The sequence below is a fragment of the Equus asinus genome, chromosome 2 (assembly GCF_041296235.1).
Source record: "Equus asinus isolate D_3611 breed Donkey chromosome 2, EquAss-T2T_v2, whole genome shotgun sequence".
NCBI classification, from domain to species: domain Eukaryota; kingdom Metazoa; phylum Chordata; class Mammalia; order Perissodactyla; family Equidae; genus Equus; species Equus asinus.
The window spans coordinates 39,304,862-39,325,119 of NC_091791.1; the positions used below are offsets into that span (position 1 = coordinate 39,304,862).

At 41.7% G+C, this 20,258-nt stretch overlaps 1 protein-coding gene across 3 annotated transcripts in view; it reads left to right on the top strand.

The window, feature by feature from the left end:
- Nucleotides 1–690: 690 nt before the first annotated feature.
- The window catches only part of PANK1 (pantothenate kinase 1), a 52,257-nt gene continuing 32,689 nt past the window's right edge, over nt 691–20,258 (top strand). The window contains exons 1-2 of one of the 3 annotated variants that reach the window (XM_070487347.1): nt 2,423–2,438; nt 4,451–4,546. Coding sequence is in view for 2 of the 3 variants with exons in the window: in XM_044754494.2 (XP_044610429.2) it covers nt 819–1,524 (706 nt within the window). In the remaining variant the exon portion in view is untranslated. Of the gene's footprint in view, nt 1,525–2,166; nt 2,439–4,450; nt 4,547–20,258 lie in introns of those variants that run through there. The other 2 variants (XM_044754494.2, XM_014839413.3) reach the window with 2 other exon arrangements.

Consider the following 20,258-nt stretch of genomic DNA (forward strand, 5'->3'; position numbering starts at 1 on the left):
TTGATAGAGTCAAAAGCTGAAGCTTCAAGGGATTACACAATTTTAGGAGGGTCTTCACCACCCAAATTTGTCCTGCCCGCTGAGCGTGCCCTGTCGTGTTTCCTAGTGTCCGCTGCGTTAACTTGAGCCATGATTTTCTCCGGGTTTGCTCAGTGGCTGAGTAAGAATTTGAACCCAGCGCTGACTCCATAGCTTATGGTGTTGACCACCATGCGATGCTGCCTTCTCTTCTTAAAACACAGGCAATTCCTTAATCTATAAATAGGATGACATTGTCTCTTGAAGTCCTTTCTGGGTGAGGAAAGTGCTTTTTATAGCTTGGGACCGCGTCTGTTTACTTGGTCTCTTCCAGCACCGGTTAATCCTGCCTACAGCTGTGTCCTTCGCTGTCCTTACACTGTATTCCTAGGTTTCCTCCCTGCAAAAGACCATCCACGAGACCAAATGGTGTTTCTAAGTGTGCCAGCAAAGAAATTTCAGTCCTCTCCCTCCTCAAATCGGCCTACCTTTCTATAAATAATCATTCTCCCTCCCCTCAAGCCTGTGAGTAGTTTGGTCACTTAACCACACACACACACATTCACAAAGCTTTCGGGGAGGAGGGGACAACGTGAATGACCTTGCAAAGGTATCTGGTCCACGGGGGACAGGATTAGCAAACCTGAAACCTCTACAAATATTGTCTTCCCGCTGCGTTCCTCCCGAAGCTGCTCGCTCTCATCGCGCCCGCCTCGCCCAAGTCCCCCCACGGCTCGCTCCGCCATACAAAGCCCAACCCGCCTCTCTCTTCTTTGCAAACCCAGAGAACTTCAGTCCCCATGTTGAAACTCGTCGGTGGCGGTGGCGGGCAGGACTGGGCATGCTCAGTAGCGGGGACAGGTCTAGGAGGCGAGGAAGCCGCGTTTGAAGTCGCGCGGCCGGGGGATCCGGGGAAGGCGGGCTGCGGGGGCCCCGGCTGCGGGTGCACGGGGATCCCCGATTCCGCGCCCGGGGCGGGCATGCTCCAGGCCGGCGCGGCGGGGCCGGCGCGCGGGGGGCAGGGCGCGGAGGACGGCGGGGAGTCGGTGGGAGGAGGGGAGGAGCGCCCGGCTCGCCATCCCCCGGCGCCGGCTCTGCGGCTGCTGAATCGGAAGCCGCAGGGAGGATCCGGGGAAATAAAGACGCCCGAGAATGACCTCCAGCGAGGCCGCCTGAGCCGGGGCCAGCGCGCTGGCCCACCAGCCCCGGGCATGGGCGACCGGGGCAGGCAGCCGGAGCGCTCGGCCTCGCACGCCCCGGCGGCCCCCGCCGACGCCGGCGCTGCCGCCGTGAACGGGCTGCTGCTGCACAACGGCTTTCACCCGCCGCCGGTCCAGCCGCCGCGCCTCTGCAGCCGGAGCCCCGCGGGCGGCGGCGACGCAGAGCCCCCACGCCTCCCGCTCCTGCCCGAGCTCCAGCCGCAGCCGCCGCCCCCTCAGCACGACTCTCCTGCCAAGAAATGCCGGCTTCGGAGGAGGATGGACTCGGGGAGGAAGAACAGGCCGCGTAAGTCTCGCCGGGAGGGGAGCGCGGGCGCGAGGCAGGCGCGGCGCGCGGGGCCCGGCACCCGGGAGCGGCGGGGCAGGCGCCACGGTGCACCCGGTGGGTCCCAGCGCCCGCCGTCGGGGAGTAGTCGCAGGGGCCGCCCGGGGCTGATTCTTTCCCCCGGGATGCCAAGCACTGAAGATCACTGCCTGAGCCTGACTTTTGCTTCCATCCATCTGGAGAATGGGCCGGTTGGACGCAGAGCTTCACAGCTCTATGAAAGGCGAACGCACTGCCTGCTTTTCTAACTTGTCGGTGGGAAAGTGCACGTGGGTGAACATTTTTTTGCTGGGGTCTGGGAGTAGGGGTAGAGCAGGAGGGACAGGCGGAGCTGCCCTCTCCCTTCTGCTTGCCCCTTTCCCTTGTCAGAGCTCGTCTTTCTGGGGTTGGCGCTCAGGCAGCCTGCTTGCCCTCTGAATCGCAGCGTAGCGGCCAGCACCTTGGGTCTGTTGGCGTACGCAAAGCCTGGAGGCGTGGAGCTTGACAACCTTCCAAATCACAGCCTATTAAATGCTGTTTCTTCGCAGCCAGTGAGAGAACCTGATGGGAGGGACACACCCACTGATACCATGTGGGCCGGAACTATGTGGACCAATGAGGATCGGAGGTGGATTTTTTTTCGGGGAGTGGGGAGGTAGAGTTGAGGATTTCTAATCGTAATGTACAGCGCAGAAAGCTGAAATGCATTATTTCGGAATCTAAAGCTTATATATATGATATTAGTTTGTAAAGAGTGCCTTCCCCGCAGGCTGTTCTGAGTTGTAAATTTGTAGATCGAGTTAACAACTGGTTTTTCTTTTCTGAGCCAAACCTCATTCAACTGGTTACTTCACTCTGGGTCTCTTTAATGAAGCTGATAAATGGCAAAAAGCAAAGTAAGTAAAATGCATGCTAATAGGTGATTGCATTCAAACATGCACCTTTTACATATAGGTTATTCTGTTTGATATAGGGGAATTGCTAGATATATTTTGGATTTGTCGTAAAAGCTTGATATTTGGACAACAGCTTCACTTTGTTTCTGTTCCTTTTTGTTTCTCACTTCAGACTCTTAGCTTTTCTGCATTCAATTAAAGTTTCTGAGACTTTGGGAAGCATTTTAATCCGACTATAGGACGTAATTCTGATACATGTATTTTGTAGATCTGAAATGTTTAGGCTGAAAATGAAGTTTAGGTTAGGTTGAAAGTTTTCTGGAACTTTAAAGCCACACAGCAGATTTGGCTATGGTTGTAAGGAAGGCATCTAGCAACTGAATTTGTATTTACTTTTATTTTTGAGACTTGTTAGAAAATGACTTTCTTTATTGACTTAATATTATTTATGATTTATTAACCTGTTTTACTTCTTTTGAAACCACATTTTAAATATTTCTCTGATCCATGTTAACAAATTGTTCAAGAGTTTACAATGTAAATAACTAAAATATAAAGAAAGAGACTGTATTGAGCTTTTGTTTAGTATTGCTGGCTTAAATGGTCTATGTTTAGTTGAGGGTGTAACATCCCTTGAAATAATTTTTGAGGAATTGTAAATACATTCTCTTAACAATAGCTTGGAGGCAGAGAAAAAATAACCTCAAGCCTTCACTTTTGCTTGCAAATCCATAGGAATTATTTTAGAATACCAGAAAATATAACTTTATGCCTGTGTGCTTTGTCAAGAACTAAAGTGGTTTGTATTTTTTACAAAAATAGGAACCTGAGTTATTTTAAGTTTAGTGACCATAGTTATTTAAAAACTTTTAAAAAGGATTCATCAAAGTTGACTTTTCGTTATCCTACCCTGTTTTCTTGTCTCTAATTTGAACAAACGTTTCTGAAGTAGATTTTACATGCTCTGAGTCACATCTGCTGTGTTCACCACCAAAATTTCTTAGTTAAAACTAGGCTTAATTTAATCTCTTTATACCTTGCCTATTAACATTCAGGTATATTTTATAAAATTTGCTCAATGAGTTGATATTTAGGTACTCTAAGATGAATCTGCTTAGAGGTGAGCATCTCCCCATTTTCTGATGACAGATTTTACGGAAGCAGTTATTATGAAGGGTATTTAGGTGCTTTAAATGAAATTTAAGAGTATGTTGGTGGTGGAAGCATCAAAGCTGGACAAATAATTCCTACTTAGGAGTTTACAACATCAGATACCTGCTTCTGTCCAAACCAGAGGTGCGTAAGGACAGCCACATAGTGCTTGTCTCAGACAGGCACCTGGAACGCATAGGTAGATGGGTGTGTTTCTGTTTGGTAATATTTGGGGTAAAGTGCAATACACCTTAAAATACTTAATGTTTAAGAACAGTGGGTGGAATGAAACAAACAGTTCAGTAGTTTTCAATTATTTAAAAATTTTAAATCTGACCCCTCAGTGCAGGGACTATTTGCAATCTTATAATCTAAAAATCAGACCAGTGGCAGGTGATTTTGTTAAACCAGGAGAGGGGAATATTGTCCACTGTGTTCATCTAATGTGCTGTCACCTCACTACCTCTGCTTATCCTTGGAAAGCTTTTCCAAGACTAACTGCTTCATCAAGCTTCTTCAGTTCCTTTACCTGCTGCTTGGCAGCTGTGTTACCTCACCCAGGTTACTAACGCTCATCTTGAAATGCTGGAGTTGGCTAAGTGATGTCCAAGTGTTGTTTCTTGTACCTTCAAAATTCTCAGATACTTCAGAGCTGACAGTTCTTCCTGCACGACTTCCACGCTAGTTATCCGCTCTGCCACATGACTTAGCGTTTAATTATGCTTTTTTGTTTTTGCCTTGTGCCAGTTGTTTCATGTGTGTTATTTGTCTTATCTCCCCAGTTAAGTTGGAAGCCTGATTATAGAGGATATATATTTTTTGGGTACCTTGGGTACATGCATATTCAATTGATGTTGCAGAAAAAAGGTACAAGGGACATCACCACCTCACTGAGGTAGCTGTCGCCATCCCTACGACAGACTTTCGCAAAAGTCCTTCGGTGGAGTTTCCATAAGGTACCAATAGGGCAATTCCTTTGGTCTGCTTCTTGGTGCTCTGCTTCCTTGAAGCATACATAGTAACATCTTATGGAGTTACCTCATTTCCCAAATATTTTGAAACTAATGATGGTCCTAATAAAATGCTTGAGAGCCTAATGTGTTGCAAATGGTGTAGTTATTCAAACTCTGCAGGGCTTGAGTTTGAATTGTAACTGGATGACCTGGGGCCAGTGATTTAATGTGTATGCTTCAGTTTCAGTATTGTTAAGATGGAGATAATTCTACTACCTCATCTGGTTGACGTGAGGATTAAATGAAATAATATATATCAAGAATTTTGATTCCTGCTTGGCACATAGCCATTCAGTAAATGCCAGCTGTCATCACACCACACAGAACACCGTCTGCTGGTAATCCATAGCACAAGACAACTGAGCAGGCAGAGACAACTCAGACTGACTTTCTTAGTTAAAAAAAAAAAATGTTTACATATCTAGGCCTAGAATAAGAAAGACTAAAAATTTTATTCGATTAGTTATAACACTGCTAGTCCCAAAATTCTTTTTTCACCTTTTCTCAGTAAAAATATTGGACAGTAGAAAAATGTAGAAAAAGAGCCAGCCCCAGTGGCCTAGTAGTTAAGTTTGGCCTGTTCCGCATTGACAGCCTGGCTTTGGTGCCCAGCCATGGACCTACACCATTTGTCAGTAGCCATGCTGTGGCGGCGGCCCACATACAAAATAGAGGAAGATTGGCAACAGATGTTAGCTCAGGACAAATCTTCCTCTGTGGGGGGAAAAAATGGTAGAAGAAAAGCAGAAAAAAGTATAGTCCCATCACTCAGAGAAAACAACTACCTAAAATGTGCCATATTTTAAAGGTAATTTTGGATCCTACTAAGATAAGATTTTGATAACTTTTTTATTTAAAAATTTTAGCATAAGCATTTTCTTATGGCATTAAAACAACATTTTTAGTGGTTGTATTATATTCCCAACATTCCTTTATATGGATATACCATAATTTATTTAAACTGTCTCTCATAGCTTTAGGCTGCAGCTAGGGTCTCAATATCATAAACAGTGCTACAGCAACAACTTTGTACATAACTCTTTCTTAAGTTATTTTTGATGAAATTGGTGAATGCAACTTTTTGGAGGAGGAACAGAAATGGCACAAAGTAGTGTATAAACGTTGCCGTGAAATCCTGGATATTTTCAAGGCCAAGGATGCTGTTAGATGAGCCACACTAGTGGAGAGAGAAGAAAAATGCAAGGGAGATAATTGTTTGAGTCGCCAAACACTATGCTGGAGAAAGACAAATATTTGAGCATCGTCAGAAGGCTGGAGAATGTAAGCTGCCCTCTTCTTTCTCAGTGTGTGGCAATAGGTAGAATCAGTGCCAGCGGCCTCCTGGAAGATCTTACTTCTCTAATCCTCCAGACAGAGCAAGAGCAGAAAATGGGTGAGAGTTCACAATGCATCTAACAATCCTGTGGGTGCAAAGTGAAGAAACCAAATCCGTTACCAGTTTTAGGTGGCCACCATTGTGAAAGCAGGACAAGGCTTCAATTTTCTAAATATTAGGATAGTTAGCTTTGGCATTTGAGCTTTCTGCTACCTTTGAATCAGCATAATTAGAAAAACCAGGATAAAAAGATAGATAGAATTTTCTGGTTGTATCTGCATAGAGTGTGGATATACATACATTTTTTTTCTTTTTTACTGTATTCAGTACTTCTAGATGGAAGAGAAGCATTGCAAATTTAAGAACAAGAGACTAAACTGGAAAGCAAGAGCACATTGTAGTATTACTACCTTCTGGGACATGGTCAGGTTTCCAAGTTTGTCAATGAAGTTATGAAGCGTACAAGGCACATTAGAATGGAAGGTTAAGAATCAAAGGCCTAGGAGGTCCAGTGTCTAACTGGTTAAGTCGGACATCAGGATCTGTTAGACACATGAACACACTTTTCCCCCAAAGACCAGTAAATGAATTTCAGCATTAAGACAAAGCATATTTTGTTTGGCATAATAACCAAAGATGGAAAGAGTGCTGTTAATTTTTAACATGTGGGACATTTAACAAATGAATAAAACAAAATCCATCATGATTTTGGAAGCAAAATTAGTATGGAAACAAAGGCGTATTGGTTTTACGTGACAAGTTTTGGGGGTTTTGTGTGTGTGTGTATGTGTATGTGTGTATTGGTGATAGCCTGCCTTTTAATTATGTGTATGTGTTTAATACAAACCAATTACCATGAAAATAAATCAAGGTTTGGATTTTATTATATTTAATTGCAGGTGCTTTAGCTTTAGTATATAAGCGAGTATTCACCTTGGGATGACAATGTTCTGAATCAGATATGAAAACTGTTCATTGTACGCAACGTGGCACACAGAATTTCTAAGCAGACCTTTTCTCTGATAGTGCAGCTGTCAAGCTTGGTATCTCATTACTTAATTTATGACATCTTTTCGGTACTTAAAGTCGGCTAGTCCTGTGTGTGTGTATATGTGTGTGTGTGTGTGTGTATTTTCTTCTTGGGAATGTATTTGAAAGTAACAGATGAATTTTTTTTTTATTGAGTTATTGATAGGTTACAATCTTGTGAAATTTCAATTGTACATTAATGTTTGTCAGTCATGTTGTAGGTGCACCACTTCACCCTTTGTGCCCACCCCCCACCCCGCCTTTCCCCTGGTATCCACTCAACTGTTCTTAGTCCATAATTTTAAATTCCTCATATGAGTGGAGTCATACACAGATTATCTTTCTCTTGCTGGCTTATTTCACTTAACATAATTCTCTCAAGGTCCATCCATGTTATTGCAAATGGAATGATTTTGTTCTGTTTTGCAGCTGAGTAGTATTCCTTTGTATATATGTACCACATCTTCTTTATCCATTCGTCTGTTGTTGGACACTTAGGTTGCTTCCACGTCTTGTGAAAGTAGCAGATGATTTAAAAGAGTGAGAGAAAGTTCTTTTTAGAGGCAGTTACGTCAAAATAATGATCTGGGCCTCTAACAGATTTCTCTGTAGTTTAAAAAGAGGTGGAAAAACTCATGGCAGTTGTAGTCGCTTTGACTGACTGAGTGATTAGAGTGGCTATTATTGAGCAACAGCTATGCATCCATTTTTCTATATGTGTTTTTACAAAAGCATGCAATTACCACTCCCACTCTCCATTGTACTGATGGGTAAAGAGAGGCCCAGAGAAGTGAAGCAAACTGCCTGAGGACCTGTAGTCAGTGAATGGCGGGGCCAAAACACAAACCCAAGTCTAACTCATTGCTGGTCAGTTGGCTTTCTTTTCTGCCACAAGAAACCTATTATTTATGTTGAGAAAAGGAAGTGCGTTCTGTAAACTTTCAGAAAAGATAAGTGTAAGCAGTTCTAATACCTTTGGCAAAAAACTCATCCTTGTGTCTGTGGAAGTAACAGTAGCCAACATTAAGGGACACTTAACTGTGCTGGGAAGCTAAGCACTTTACATGGATTATCTCATCAAACACTCCCAGCACCCTGTCAGATAGGTACTGCTCTAGATTGAATGCTTTTGTCTCCCTAAAATTCATATATTGGCATCCTAACCCCCAAGGTGATGGTATTAGGAGGTGGGCCCTTTGGGAAGTGATTAGGTCCTAAGGGTGGAGCCCTTATGATTGAGATCAGTGCCCTTATAAAAGAGACCTCAGACAGCTAGCCCATCCCTTCTGCTATGTGAGGGAACAGTGAAAAGACAGCTATCTAGGAATCAGGCCCTCACCAGGCACCAAATCTGCCAGTGCCTTGATCTTGGATTCCAGAACTGTAAGAAATACATTTCTGTTGTTTATAAGTTACCCAGTCTATGGTATTTCTTTTATAGCAGCCCAAATGGACTAAGACAGAGGTACTAGCATGATCTTCCTTCTACAGGTCAAGAAACTGAGGGAGGTCTCAAGGACTCAGGGTAAAACTATCTGAATTCAGATTTTTACTCTGCTGGGCCATGGGACCAGACTCAGGACCCTAGAGGGTTTGCAGGAAGTGTGGGTAGTGTTCTATATTGGGAAGAGCTTTGGAGCCACCAGACCTGGATTCAGATCCTCATTCCACTACTTTTTAACAGGGTAGACTTATATGAGATCCTTAACTTCTCAGAGGCTTACTTTGTTGAATAGAGATAATGGTGCTCATCTTCTCACTTTTGATGGCCAAATGTAGAAAATGTATATAAAGCGTATAGTAGAATGCCTGAACTCTGGTATGTGCATAGTAAAAGATGTTTTACTATTAATACTAGCTACTATTAGTAAAGGGTATTTATTATTAATATTATTGCTGTTATTTAGTCACAGAGGCTTTTAAAACTTTCGGAAATCTCAAGATTTCCAAGACCCCATCTTGCCCCAGTTGAGACCTTTTTGGGACTGGGTTTCAGAATATCTTCCAAGTGGATCTGACATCACCTCCTGAATGAGAAGCTCCTCTAATTCCCTCTGACGTTTTTAGAAGCAGGGCACACAGCCTGTGTCACAAGTCTTGACCTCATTGTCGTTTTCGTAGATTGCCCCATTGCAGCTCCTGAGACCCAGTACAGCGTGCCCTGTCTGAGAATGATGTTGGCCACTCTGTGAATAAGAAGACTGCGTAATTTATTTTACTGCTAATCTAGTGTCAGCACAAAGTTATTTTTAAAAAAGGAAGTATCTTCCTTTGATCTTTACTGTTTGATATCTGAGCCCTTGAGTGAGGCAGATATGTACAAAAGACATGAGAGGCATTAGAAAAGTGAACACTTTTCCTTTATAAAAGCTGCAGAATTGAACAATACTTCAGAATTCAAAACAACTGCATCCAGTTCTTGGGCCTTCCTTTTGACCCACAGCCTAGCAAACGTGGTTTTGGCAGTTGATGGGATGGATATTTCTGGGTGCTTGTTGCCTTCAAGAGCAGCACGTGAACCTTCTGCTGTGCCTAGCCTTGACCCTATGCTGAATCTGAGGCCACAAGGACTTTAGATGGAGGCTCAGGACACTCTGGACCTGCGTGAACCTCTGTGAGCTCTGTCGAGCCTGGGAAGTGCCAGTTACTAGGAACACTCTGGGGCTTCTGAACAAACAACTCCTGTGCAGCCTGAGGGAGGAGGGCCAGGATTGAAAGAGGCAGGGATGGACTTAGTTGACTTCAAGCTCAAGGTCAGCAGTGTGGTGAGGCTTCCAGCAAAACATAAGCACTCAATAAATGTTAGCTATTATTTGAGGGTTAGATGTCCTTCCCTATTCTAAAGTCAAAATCTGCCTCCCCATAACTTCTACCCTATGTTCCTTGACAATACGGTATATCTAATCTGTCTTTTGCGTGACAGCTCGCTAGATATTTAAAGATAGCTATTGTATCTTGACTTTTCCTTGAGGTCCTACCCTCTGAAGAACCAAGACCCACACTCTCCCTTGCCAGATTTCATCATCCATGAGATTTAGTGTGGGTTGTATTGGGTTGCTGGAAAGTATTAAAGCTTAGGCTGGAGGATAGCACTTGGGGTTGTCATAAAGGGAATCAGGTAAGTATTGACCTGGGTCGCCTTGAATGCTAACATTTAATAATCCTTATGGTCCCACAGGGGCCAAACAATTTTTATTCCTTTGAACCAAGCACTGTGCTAGCCTCTGGATATGATCTTTGGTTTCATGTGGTTCCAAGCTGGTGGTGTTGCCTGAAGTCAGTTCTCTGGCTTGAGTTTACTCAAATGCTATGACAATTCCACGAGTTACTCAACTCTGTGTGTATGAGTCAGAGGACTTGAGCACAGTTGGGGCTGTTTACTATTCATACTTCCCCAACTACCTATGCTTGATGAAAATCTAAAGAGATGCTATGCGTTTAGGAGAGAGAAGGTAATATCAGTTTGGGCAAGGAGATATCACATCTTTTTACCTTTTATGGAGGGTCCTTACTATGAAGAAGTGGCCCAAATGTGATTTATTCTTTGGAGTGACCACATCATGTTTCATCAACACTTGCAGAGAGTGTTGGGAAGTACCAATAATAATTATGCCAGGACTATAGGCATAAATTGGTATTATCTTGGACAAACCGGGAGTCCCAGTGGTATGCTGGAGCCGGCTCCTAAAGGCTCTGGGAGCTAATTGTATACATTACTTCCCAACTCTACATTCAAAGTCCTTGTGTTGATAGCTTGAAATTGGTGGGTGTATTTAAACAATGGAAATGGGCAAATGCTGAAAATCAGGGCTTTATTTTCAGAGAGCCAGTTGTTAAACATTTATCAGTCCACCTCTGGCTGGGATACAGGTCACAGGTCCCTCAGAGAAAAGTCCCACTGAGGCAGAGAATGGGAAGAAAAGGTCAATATGTCCTCTGCTAAGTAGGATAATGCCAGAAGATGAGAAGTTAGACAAGGAAGCCTCATTCTCAGGAAAGAAACTGTTCTACAAATATTTGAGGGCCCACTATGGTGTAAGGGTGGAACTTAGAATCACATTGTTATCTGCTTCTCTTCCTGCCTTTTAAATTGCTGCTCCAAATATAGCTGGGCTCAGGGCTGGATTACCCAATAGGTGGAACACGCAGGTGTTGGTGTACAGCAGTTCCCAGCCGGGGAACCAAGGCAAGGAAAAGAAAATAATATACACGTCTTTATGTTTATAGATATATACACATGCATGCACCAAAATATTAATCACAGGAAAATCATAACTTTGGCCTTCTTTATACTTATTTCATGATTCACTATTGTCTTTATTTTGAATGACTTGAATTATTTTGAGTTACATGTTCATTACTTGTGGATTGGGGAACGCCCAATCCTTTATACCTTGAATCCTTTATACCTTTAAACAGGTATAAATTTGGCTTCGGTTGAGCCTCACACCTTTCCAGGGTGATTTATAGTTTATTTAGTGCTGCTGAAATGGCATGGTGGAGTTGCCACATATCTTCATTTCATGTTTCCGGTTAGGCAGGCAGGTTGAAATTTGTCTCAGCCAAGGGGGAAAGGAACGGGATGTGTTTGGTTCCATAAGCAGAATCTGTGAGCAAACAAGAAACTTCCCTGGTTCCTAACCCTTTGAGTTATACTCCAAAGATAACTCATTGTGCTCCGTTAGTCCTTTCACTGTCCTGAGTGAATATATGGAGATTTTTGGAATTAAAAAACATCTTTTTTATTTAGGAAAATTTCAAATGTTATATAAAACTAGGGTGTATAGTATAACTAATTGCTAATTATTACTCACTCAGCTTGTATAATTATCAACTCATGTCCAAGCGTATTTTATTTTATCTATTACATGAGACTTCCCTTCCCAAACTGGATGATATTGAAGCAAATCTCAGATATCATATCATTTCAATAGTAAATGTTTTCATATATATATTTCTAAAAGACAAGAACACTTTTAAAAAACATAACCATAATCTGTTATTTGCTGAAAAAGTTAACAATGTATTTTATCCAGTTGAGATTATAGTATTTTATGATGCTTTAGATAAGATTAGATAAATAAATTCAGTTAACTAACCTCAGTTAAAATTGTTACATCTGTTTGTTGATAGATGAAAATCTGATATTGTGTTGCTCTAGAAGATTCCTTTGTTTGCCAGTACCTGTTATTGTTTGTTTATGATTACTTTTTAACCATTGCTTCATAATCTGATGTTTGAAACCTCATTCTTGGAATGAAATAGTCCTGTGCCAGAAAAGGTGCTTTGGGATCACCCCAAAATCACTGGACTAGAAGTGATTAGAATCTCCTATATCATTTTTGTTTTCAGATTGAGCGATTAGGAACAGTATTAAAAGAATTCCAACCCTCTCCTTTCCTCTCAAGTCATTAGGGTGGGAGCAGGCAAGCTAGCATTTATCCTGAAGACAACTAACTAGGGTGTAGGATTGGGCTTAGCCCTGAGAATCTGGAGGTGCTGGAGTCGGGGTTGAACCTGAGGTTTACAGGAGGGGTATTGCTGAAATTTGTGAGATATGCCATTCCAGACAATCTTTAGACCTATGCCTCTGTATTTTAAGTTAACCACAAGAATGAAAAACAGATCCTGAATCTATAGTATCAGTCTTGTTTATCAAGCATTCCTGGTGATCAAACCAGTTAAACATCAGTGAATTCTTATCTGTATAACTACCAGTTTACTTTTGTCAGTTTTAAGGCTTTTTCAGTTTTATGAAAAATGTGCTTCCACGCATTTTATACATCCCTGCCTTCTTCAATAGAAGAGTATCATTTAATATTTTCTTTTTTGTTTCTTTTTTTTTAAAGATTGGCACCTGGGCTAACAACTGTTGCCAATCTTTTTTTTTTTTTTTCTGCTTTATCTCCCCAAACCCCCCCCGTACACAGTTGTATATCTTAGTTGCAGGTCCTTCTAGTTGTGGCATATGGGACACCGCCTCAACGTGGCCTGATGAGCGGTGCCATGTCTGCACCCAGGATCCGAACCCTGGGCCGTCGCAGCAGAGCGCGCGAACTTAACCACTCGGCCGCGGAGCCGGCCCCTCATTTAATATTTTCTAATAATTTAGGGACATCATTAATATCAGTTTTTATACTGGGTTGTATAAGTAATGGTGTACAAAGTGTTTGGGTTTGCTCTTTTGTTTATTTCATTGATTGGCAAGTGTGTAGCTCTGAAGTCTTTAAAAAAATTTGACCTGTGCATATGTGTCAGCATAAAATTGTACAAGCCAGTACAGCACTTCAGCACATATGTACCACACTGGATTAAATTTTAGGCAAGGCCTAGGCCTGTTTGCTTGGCAAATGCTCTCACTGTGACTTCGGTCAGTTACGTAATAACAAGAAAATGGGTAACCTGTCAAGTCCTGATTTTGCTGTCTTAGGGTTTTAGCACTTATTATAAGGTTCAGATGGGTTTTGTTTGATTTTTATATTTATTACAAGCAAAGCGAGGAGTTGTTAGATATTTTTAGTATTCAGCTTTTTGTGAAACATTTTCTGTAAGTCTTTTCAAGCTATTGAATCAGTTTTGATGCAAGAAATTCTTGAGATGGCAACGAATGCTGTTCAAAAAAACAGTTAGGATTTTGCACCTGCCCTCTATGAATCAAGCTCTTCTCCATATTGTGTAATCCAACCAACGTACAGAAATAAATTGGATGCTGAAGTTCATGAAACTGCAGCTCTCATCCGTTAAGTAATAATTTTCCAGGCTTTATATTCATCAAAACAGCATCAGTCGTGTTAACTTCACATTAAATGTGTGATATGATTTGTAAAATAAACCAAAGTAAATAAGATGTTGCTTTTTATCTCTTTGAAAGATGAGATCCAGAGTAAAGATATAATAAAAAAAAAAGTTCCAGTACTAAGAGTTTGAAAATCTCACCTTCATGATATAGAAGGCTAGTTATGCCCCCAAACTAAATGGTGCTAGATAAGTAAAATCTTTCAAATCTTCACATTTACTTTTTTTAAGTTTTAATCTCTTTTCCCAATTAGATATTACATCTAGCTGTGCCTTCAGGAAAAAGTGCTATAGTAGGGGCCGGCCTGGTGGCACAGCGGTTAAGTTCACACGTTCTGCTTCTTGGCAGCCCGGGGTTCACCGGTTCGGATCCTGGTTGCAGACATGGCACCGCTTGGCAAAAGCCATGCTGTGGTATGCGTCCCACGTATAAAAGTAGAGGAAGATGGGCATGGATGTTAGCTCAGGACCAGTCTTCTTCGGCAAAAACGGGAGGATTGGCAGTAGTTAGCTCAGGGCTAATCTCCCTCAAAAAAAAAAAAATTGTTACAGTAAAAAAACATTTATTACTAATTTCAGTGATCAGCAACTCTGGCAACTTACCAGCGATAACCTAGAAGGCAGGTAAGAACCTGGAAGGAAGCAAATACTTCTGAACAACCAAAATCAGTGTTGGAAAGTAGATAAAACTGGAGTTGCTTATGCATTTTACAGTTGGAGTAATTCCTGTGCTCTCTCTGAGTCTGTTTACCTTTACCAATTTACAGTTTTAACAGTCTTGATTTTCTGGTTGCTCTGCATTCCTATGCAGCATATTCTTAGTAGACATACGGCAGTAACACCCCAAAAGCAAGACATAGAAAGCTACAATAGAGACAAAAAATTACTCAGACCATAGCAGCTGGGAAACACAGGTTTATGTGGTTCCTAAGGGCATAACTATATAACAGGCACAATAATTGATTCTCATATGACCTTGAGTCATCAGAAAGAGCTAAAATTTTCTTCTATTTAGTTTAAGAATATGGGAAAGTGGGTCATGCATTTTAGAAAGATTTCCTTTGAAAACTATTATAATTTGGCATTTATATTTTAAAAGTTATCTATAAAATGAAGGGATTGGGCGGGGCTGGCCCCATGGCCGAGCAGTTAAGTTCGCGCACTCCGCTGCAGGCGGCCCAGTGTTTCGTTGGTTCGAATCCTGGGCGCGGACATGACACTGCTCATCAAACCACGCTGAGGCAGCGTCCCACATGCCACAGCTAGAGGGACCCACAACAAAGAATATACAACTATGTACCGGGGGGCTTTGGGGAGAAAAAGGAAAAAATAAAATCTTTAAAAAAAAAAAAAAATGAAGGGATTGGGCCAGGGCTTTAGATATGTATAAAGTCAGCTTTATTGAGATATAATTCACATACATTTCACCCATTTAAAGTGTATATTTCAGTGGTTTTTAACATAGTCACAGAGTGCCACCATCACCACAATCAATTTTAGAACACTTTGTCACCCCCAAAAACTTAGCAGTCACTGCCCTTTTCCCCCACAGCTCCCAATCCTAGGCAACAACTAACCTTTCTGTCTCTATAGATTTGCCTATCAAGAACATTTCATATAAATGAAATCATATCATCTGTGATGGCTTTGGTGACTGGCTGCTTTCACTTAGCATAGTGTTTTCAAAGTTCATCCGTGTTGTAGTGTGTATCAGTATTTTCCTCCTTTTTATTGCCAAATAATATTTCATTGTATGGAAATACTATTTCATCAGATGTTATTTATCCATTCAGCAGTTGTTGGACATTTGGGTTGCTTCTATTTTTGGCTATTATGAATAATGCTGCTATGAACATTTGCATGCAAGTTTTTCTGTGGACATAGGTTTTCATTTCTCTTAGGCGTATACCTAAAGGTGGGCTCACCAGATCATACACTAACTCTTAGGTTTAACTTCTTGCAGAACTGCCAGCCTGTTTTCCAAAGGGACTGCACTATTTTATTCCTACCAGGGGTTTGTGAGGATCCCAATTTCTCCACATCCTCACCAACACTCATTATTTTCCGTTTTTAAATTATAGTCATCGTGGTGGGTTTGAAGTGTTATCTCATTGTGGTTTTGAGGTGCATTTCCCTAAAAGAGCTCTTATGTTCCTCCAACGCTAATGTCCTATGATTTTAAACTTTTCGCAGGTTTGAGTGTCATCTCCAGTTTAATTATAAGGTTCTCAGATGGCTAGAAAGTGTCAGGCTTTATGTTTTGATAGTTACTCTGGTTAAGAGGGAACCCTGCATAGAGCTGCCATTTGTAAATATTAAAAGATTATTTTAATTAAGTCTATTAACAAATGAAGTCTGGTACTAGGACAATGTGGATTTCACTCATAGCAGAGTTTTCACACCTTCTTTCCAGGCTGTTCTTGATTAACAGTCAGTCTTTGTGGACTGAAATGTGAGTGCCAAGGGGACAGGTTCATTGCTGCCTCCCGACTCTGTGCCACAGTGCCTAGGAACAAAATAAATATCTGTTCAGTGAACCGATGCATGCATAAGCGTGGAGTTTGGCTCAGATTATTTGAGGAGGGTGCAAAGACCTCCCTTTTATTTCAGTTTCCATTGCCATGTGAGCAGTTGGCACATCTTTCCCCACCCATCTTTAAAGATTTGCCAGACTTTCACAGTCGAGCTAAAATAAATGATCAAAGCCCATTTCTGGGAGACCTGTTGTTTTGCCTGGTGGTGCCACCTAGCAATGCTACTCTCCCCAAAGCTGCTTTAATTAGCCACTCCCTGCTATTAAATTGTCAGTAGCACCCCTGGAGTAAGTAAGCATGCTCTGGTGGCTTGTCAAGACAAAAAGCTAAACCTCTTGGTGGTTTAAACTGGGATTTGTTTAAGCAAGTAATGAGATTACCATCTTGAGCCTCATTGCAGGGCATTAGGTAGATAGAGGAGCCGTGCTGGGTGGTAGCTGTGATCAGCTCTGGTTGCTGAAATGATCACACTGAGATAGTCACACAGGTGCATGTAGCCGTGGTCTTGGGCATATTTCTGCACAGTCAAAACTGTGGAATCTTCTTTTTAGTCCAGGGACTGTATTTCTAATGAAGAACGTGGCACAATTAAAGGTGAGGACCACATGGAAGGTTGATATTCACCTTCCGTTGCCTCTAGATTGGGCACGACAGGCATCTTCTTGGTGAGAAATAGGGATGATGATCGTCACTGTCTGTAATTGTGTTTTATTCCCAGCTCCTGAGCCTAAGAACATTACTTTGGAATGGGAAATAAATTTCATCTGCTTACCGCTTCTCCTGGAGGAGTAATACAGGGCTTGACTGCAGAGATGATAGGGAGAAAATGATCTTCGTGCTCACTAGAGTGACACCCCTCCTTCTAGTCTGGTTTCTTTTGCAAGGGTGGCAGGGAAAGGCCCTAGAACCTTGGGAAAGAAACTGCACCTCACTGAGCTGCTCAGGAACTTGAGGCAGAGACTCAAGGAAAAGTTTTTTTAACCTTGTGGGTTTCACATTTTGGATCCCTTCATCTTCAGCTCATCTTGCCCCTGCTTCCTCCTGGTCCAGATCCAAGCTGAGAATACCTTTACTGGTGCCAGAATGGCGCCCTGCAAGAGCTTTTTCTTTCTCCCAAATCTTAAGCTTAAAAAAAACAGTACCGTAGCTTTTATGTTAGTGTTTCTGTTTGTTGTTCTGATTTCATGTGGTTGTCTGTGTCAAGGTCAGCCACATGGGCTGGAAATCAAAGAATGTCTGTTTGCCTGACCTAAATACATGAATACTGTTGCCAGAGCTATCTTCTTTATGGAGGAATGCATGGTTACCTTTCAAATGGGAGTCACTGGGAGAGAAGAGCACGTGGACAAAATTTGATTACATGTACAATGTTTCTAAACTCATAGCCATGGGATTTAGCCATGGATGGATGATAACTTCAAAAGCTGTATTTAAAATTTGAAAATCACCTGCGGCGCTCATGTTATAAATTGTTTGTAAATAATTTCATTAACAAGCAATTAGATGTGTTAAGACCCTCCTGGGGATGAGACCAGCTGCTGGGTCATTACTGTGCATTGCCCTCAAGCTGTCAGCCTCAGAGTTCCCTCACAGTTACAAGCAAGGGCAGCTCATTCAGACTCCGGGTTTCTCACTTTTAAATCATGGTCCGGCTACTTAAGCATTCATTTTGATTCCACTAGAACAGTGGTTTTGAATTTGACCAGTGAGAATTACAGGCCCCCTCATTGAAAACATTTCCTCCAGTCCCGTTGCATCAGAATCTTCAGGCAGTGGCCTGGGGGTCGGTATTTTTAACAAGTGCCTTAGGTGGTTTTTATGATGAGGCAAATCTGAGAAAGAATGTGGTTGAACAGAGCCAGCTGTTTTTCGAAATAATTAAAACTTTACTTTAAAATTTAGTTGCACTAAATACTAAAATTGAAGTTGCTTTAAGAAAATACAATTGTGAAGAAACCGTAGAGATCCAGTTCAAATTGCAAGTGACAAGTAAACTCTGGTATGGATGGTATCGCGCCAGCTCGAAGCTGGGCTTGGCTGTGGAGCAAACCGTGAACAGGCTGATTTTCATGGACTCCAGGGACTTTTGCCTTCATGCACCCCTTCCTCCTTAAAAAGTACAGAAAAATTCTGCTTTATGACTGCATTGGTATAAAGATGAATGTATTAATATGGTATATTACAGTATTTTTTGACCCGAAAGTTCACGTGTTTTCTCCTAATTTTAAAAGAAATTAAAATATTTTCACGAGTGCCTAAAAATGTCACAGGTCCTAGACATTGAACCTGTTATGCCTAATAGATGATTTGGGCTCGCATGGCAGAGGTGATGAAATCCAGACTTTCATTCTGGTGGCGCGTGTGACAGATAATACTTCTACTTGTCTCAGAAGTTCTGAAAGGAATCCTGGCTATTCTCTTTTTCCCTCTTGCATATGATACGGTCAGCTCTTTTGTTCCCATTCTTGTCTGGGCAAGAGGGAGAAAGTTGATGGGAATCTGAGGCTGTGCCAGAGGGAGAAGGGTTATTGTCACACGGGTGGGTGGGCGGGGTGTGACCTTTCCCACAAACATACCTGTGTGCCCTTAAGTATGTTTAGAACTGCCAAGTTGAACATACAAGTTTTGCCCTGACAGCAGTGTCGGTGGGTCAGTCAGATGTCTTCTTGAGGGAGCCCTGGTGGTGTCATGCATCCAACTGGCTGAACAACTCTGCTCTTGGGTGTCAGGCTTTCCTTGTCATTCTTGATGGCTGTGTCTAAGGATTTCGAAGACAGGCTTGGTGTGGGTAGGGTGCTGCATGGGAAGGGAAGGAACTGTTGAGATGGGGAATGCTGACATCCTCTTTTCCATGGGCAGGACCACAGATCTGCTTGTCTGCTCCTTGAAGCAAAATTAAAACAATGTCTTTTTCTTTTGCATCGTTAAAGACAAGTTTTTGACTGAGAACCCTAAAATAACTCTGTTTATGAAGATTAAGCATGTTGGTTGTAAAAAATTGATAAGCATCATCAGGAAAGCCAGCAAAAGGAAAAGATCACCCTAATTCACGATCGGCAGATAAGTGCTGTTAATGTTTTGGCCTAACGTCCTTAGTCTCATTTTCTGTGTACAAATAGCCATTTACTTTTTCCACAAAATTGTAATCATACAAAATATACCATTTAATCACCTGCTCTTTTCACCTAACAATATATAATGAACATTCTCCTCGCATCATTAAGTGCCATCCTAGAAAATGATTTTAATGGCAGTGTATTGTTCCTTTGTGTTAACAGATGATCATTTATTTTAACCCGCCCTCTATTTTTGGACAACAAATTAGTTTTCTCACTATGATTAGCAAACCTTCAAAGATTTTTTGAAGGTAAATTTTGGAATGCATGGATAATTATTTCTTTAGGCTAAAGTGGAACTAATATATCAAAGGGTATAGGAATCTGGAGCTTTTTAATATATATTTCCAAATGCCCCCAAGGGAAGAGTACAGCAGTTTACATTCCCATTGGTACTTTGTAAGTGCTTGTGTCCTTGTCCCCTTGCCAACACTGGTTATTGCCATGTGACTAAAATTCAAACTAAAGAAATCTGGTATACATTAATTTGAAAGAAACCATGACTTAAGTTTTTTGCATAGAGTATTTAATGTTTAGCAGATTGCTCTGTGTGCAATAATTATGGATTTCTTTACAGTGTTATGGAAACCCTTTTATTAAATTTTACATTTCCTACTTTCTTCAAGGTCCTTAAATAGTTCTTAGGTTTTCAGCTCTCATGTTTTAAGCTGTTAAAACTATCGTTTGGGAGGGTTTTGTATGTTGTATTTAGGATGATGGTAGGTGAGAACTAGACAGAACTTTAGTGGTAGGGTAATTCACCTCCATTTTACAGATTAGTAAATGGCTCAAGAAAGAAACTTGCCCACAGTCATAGTCTGTTGTGACAGGCAACTCAACTCAGA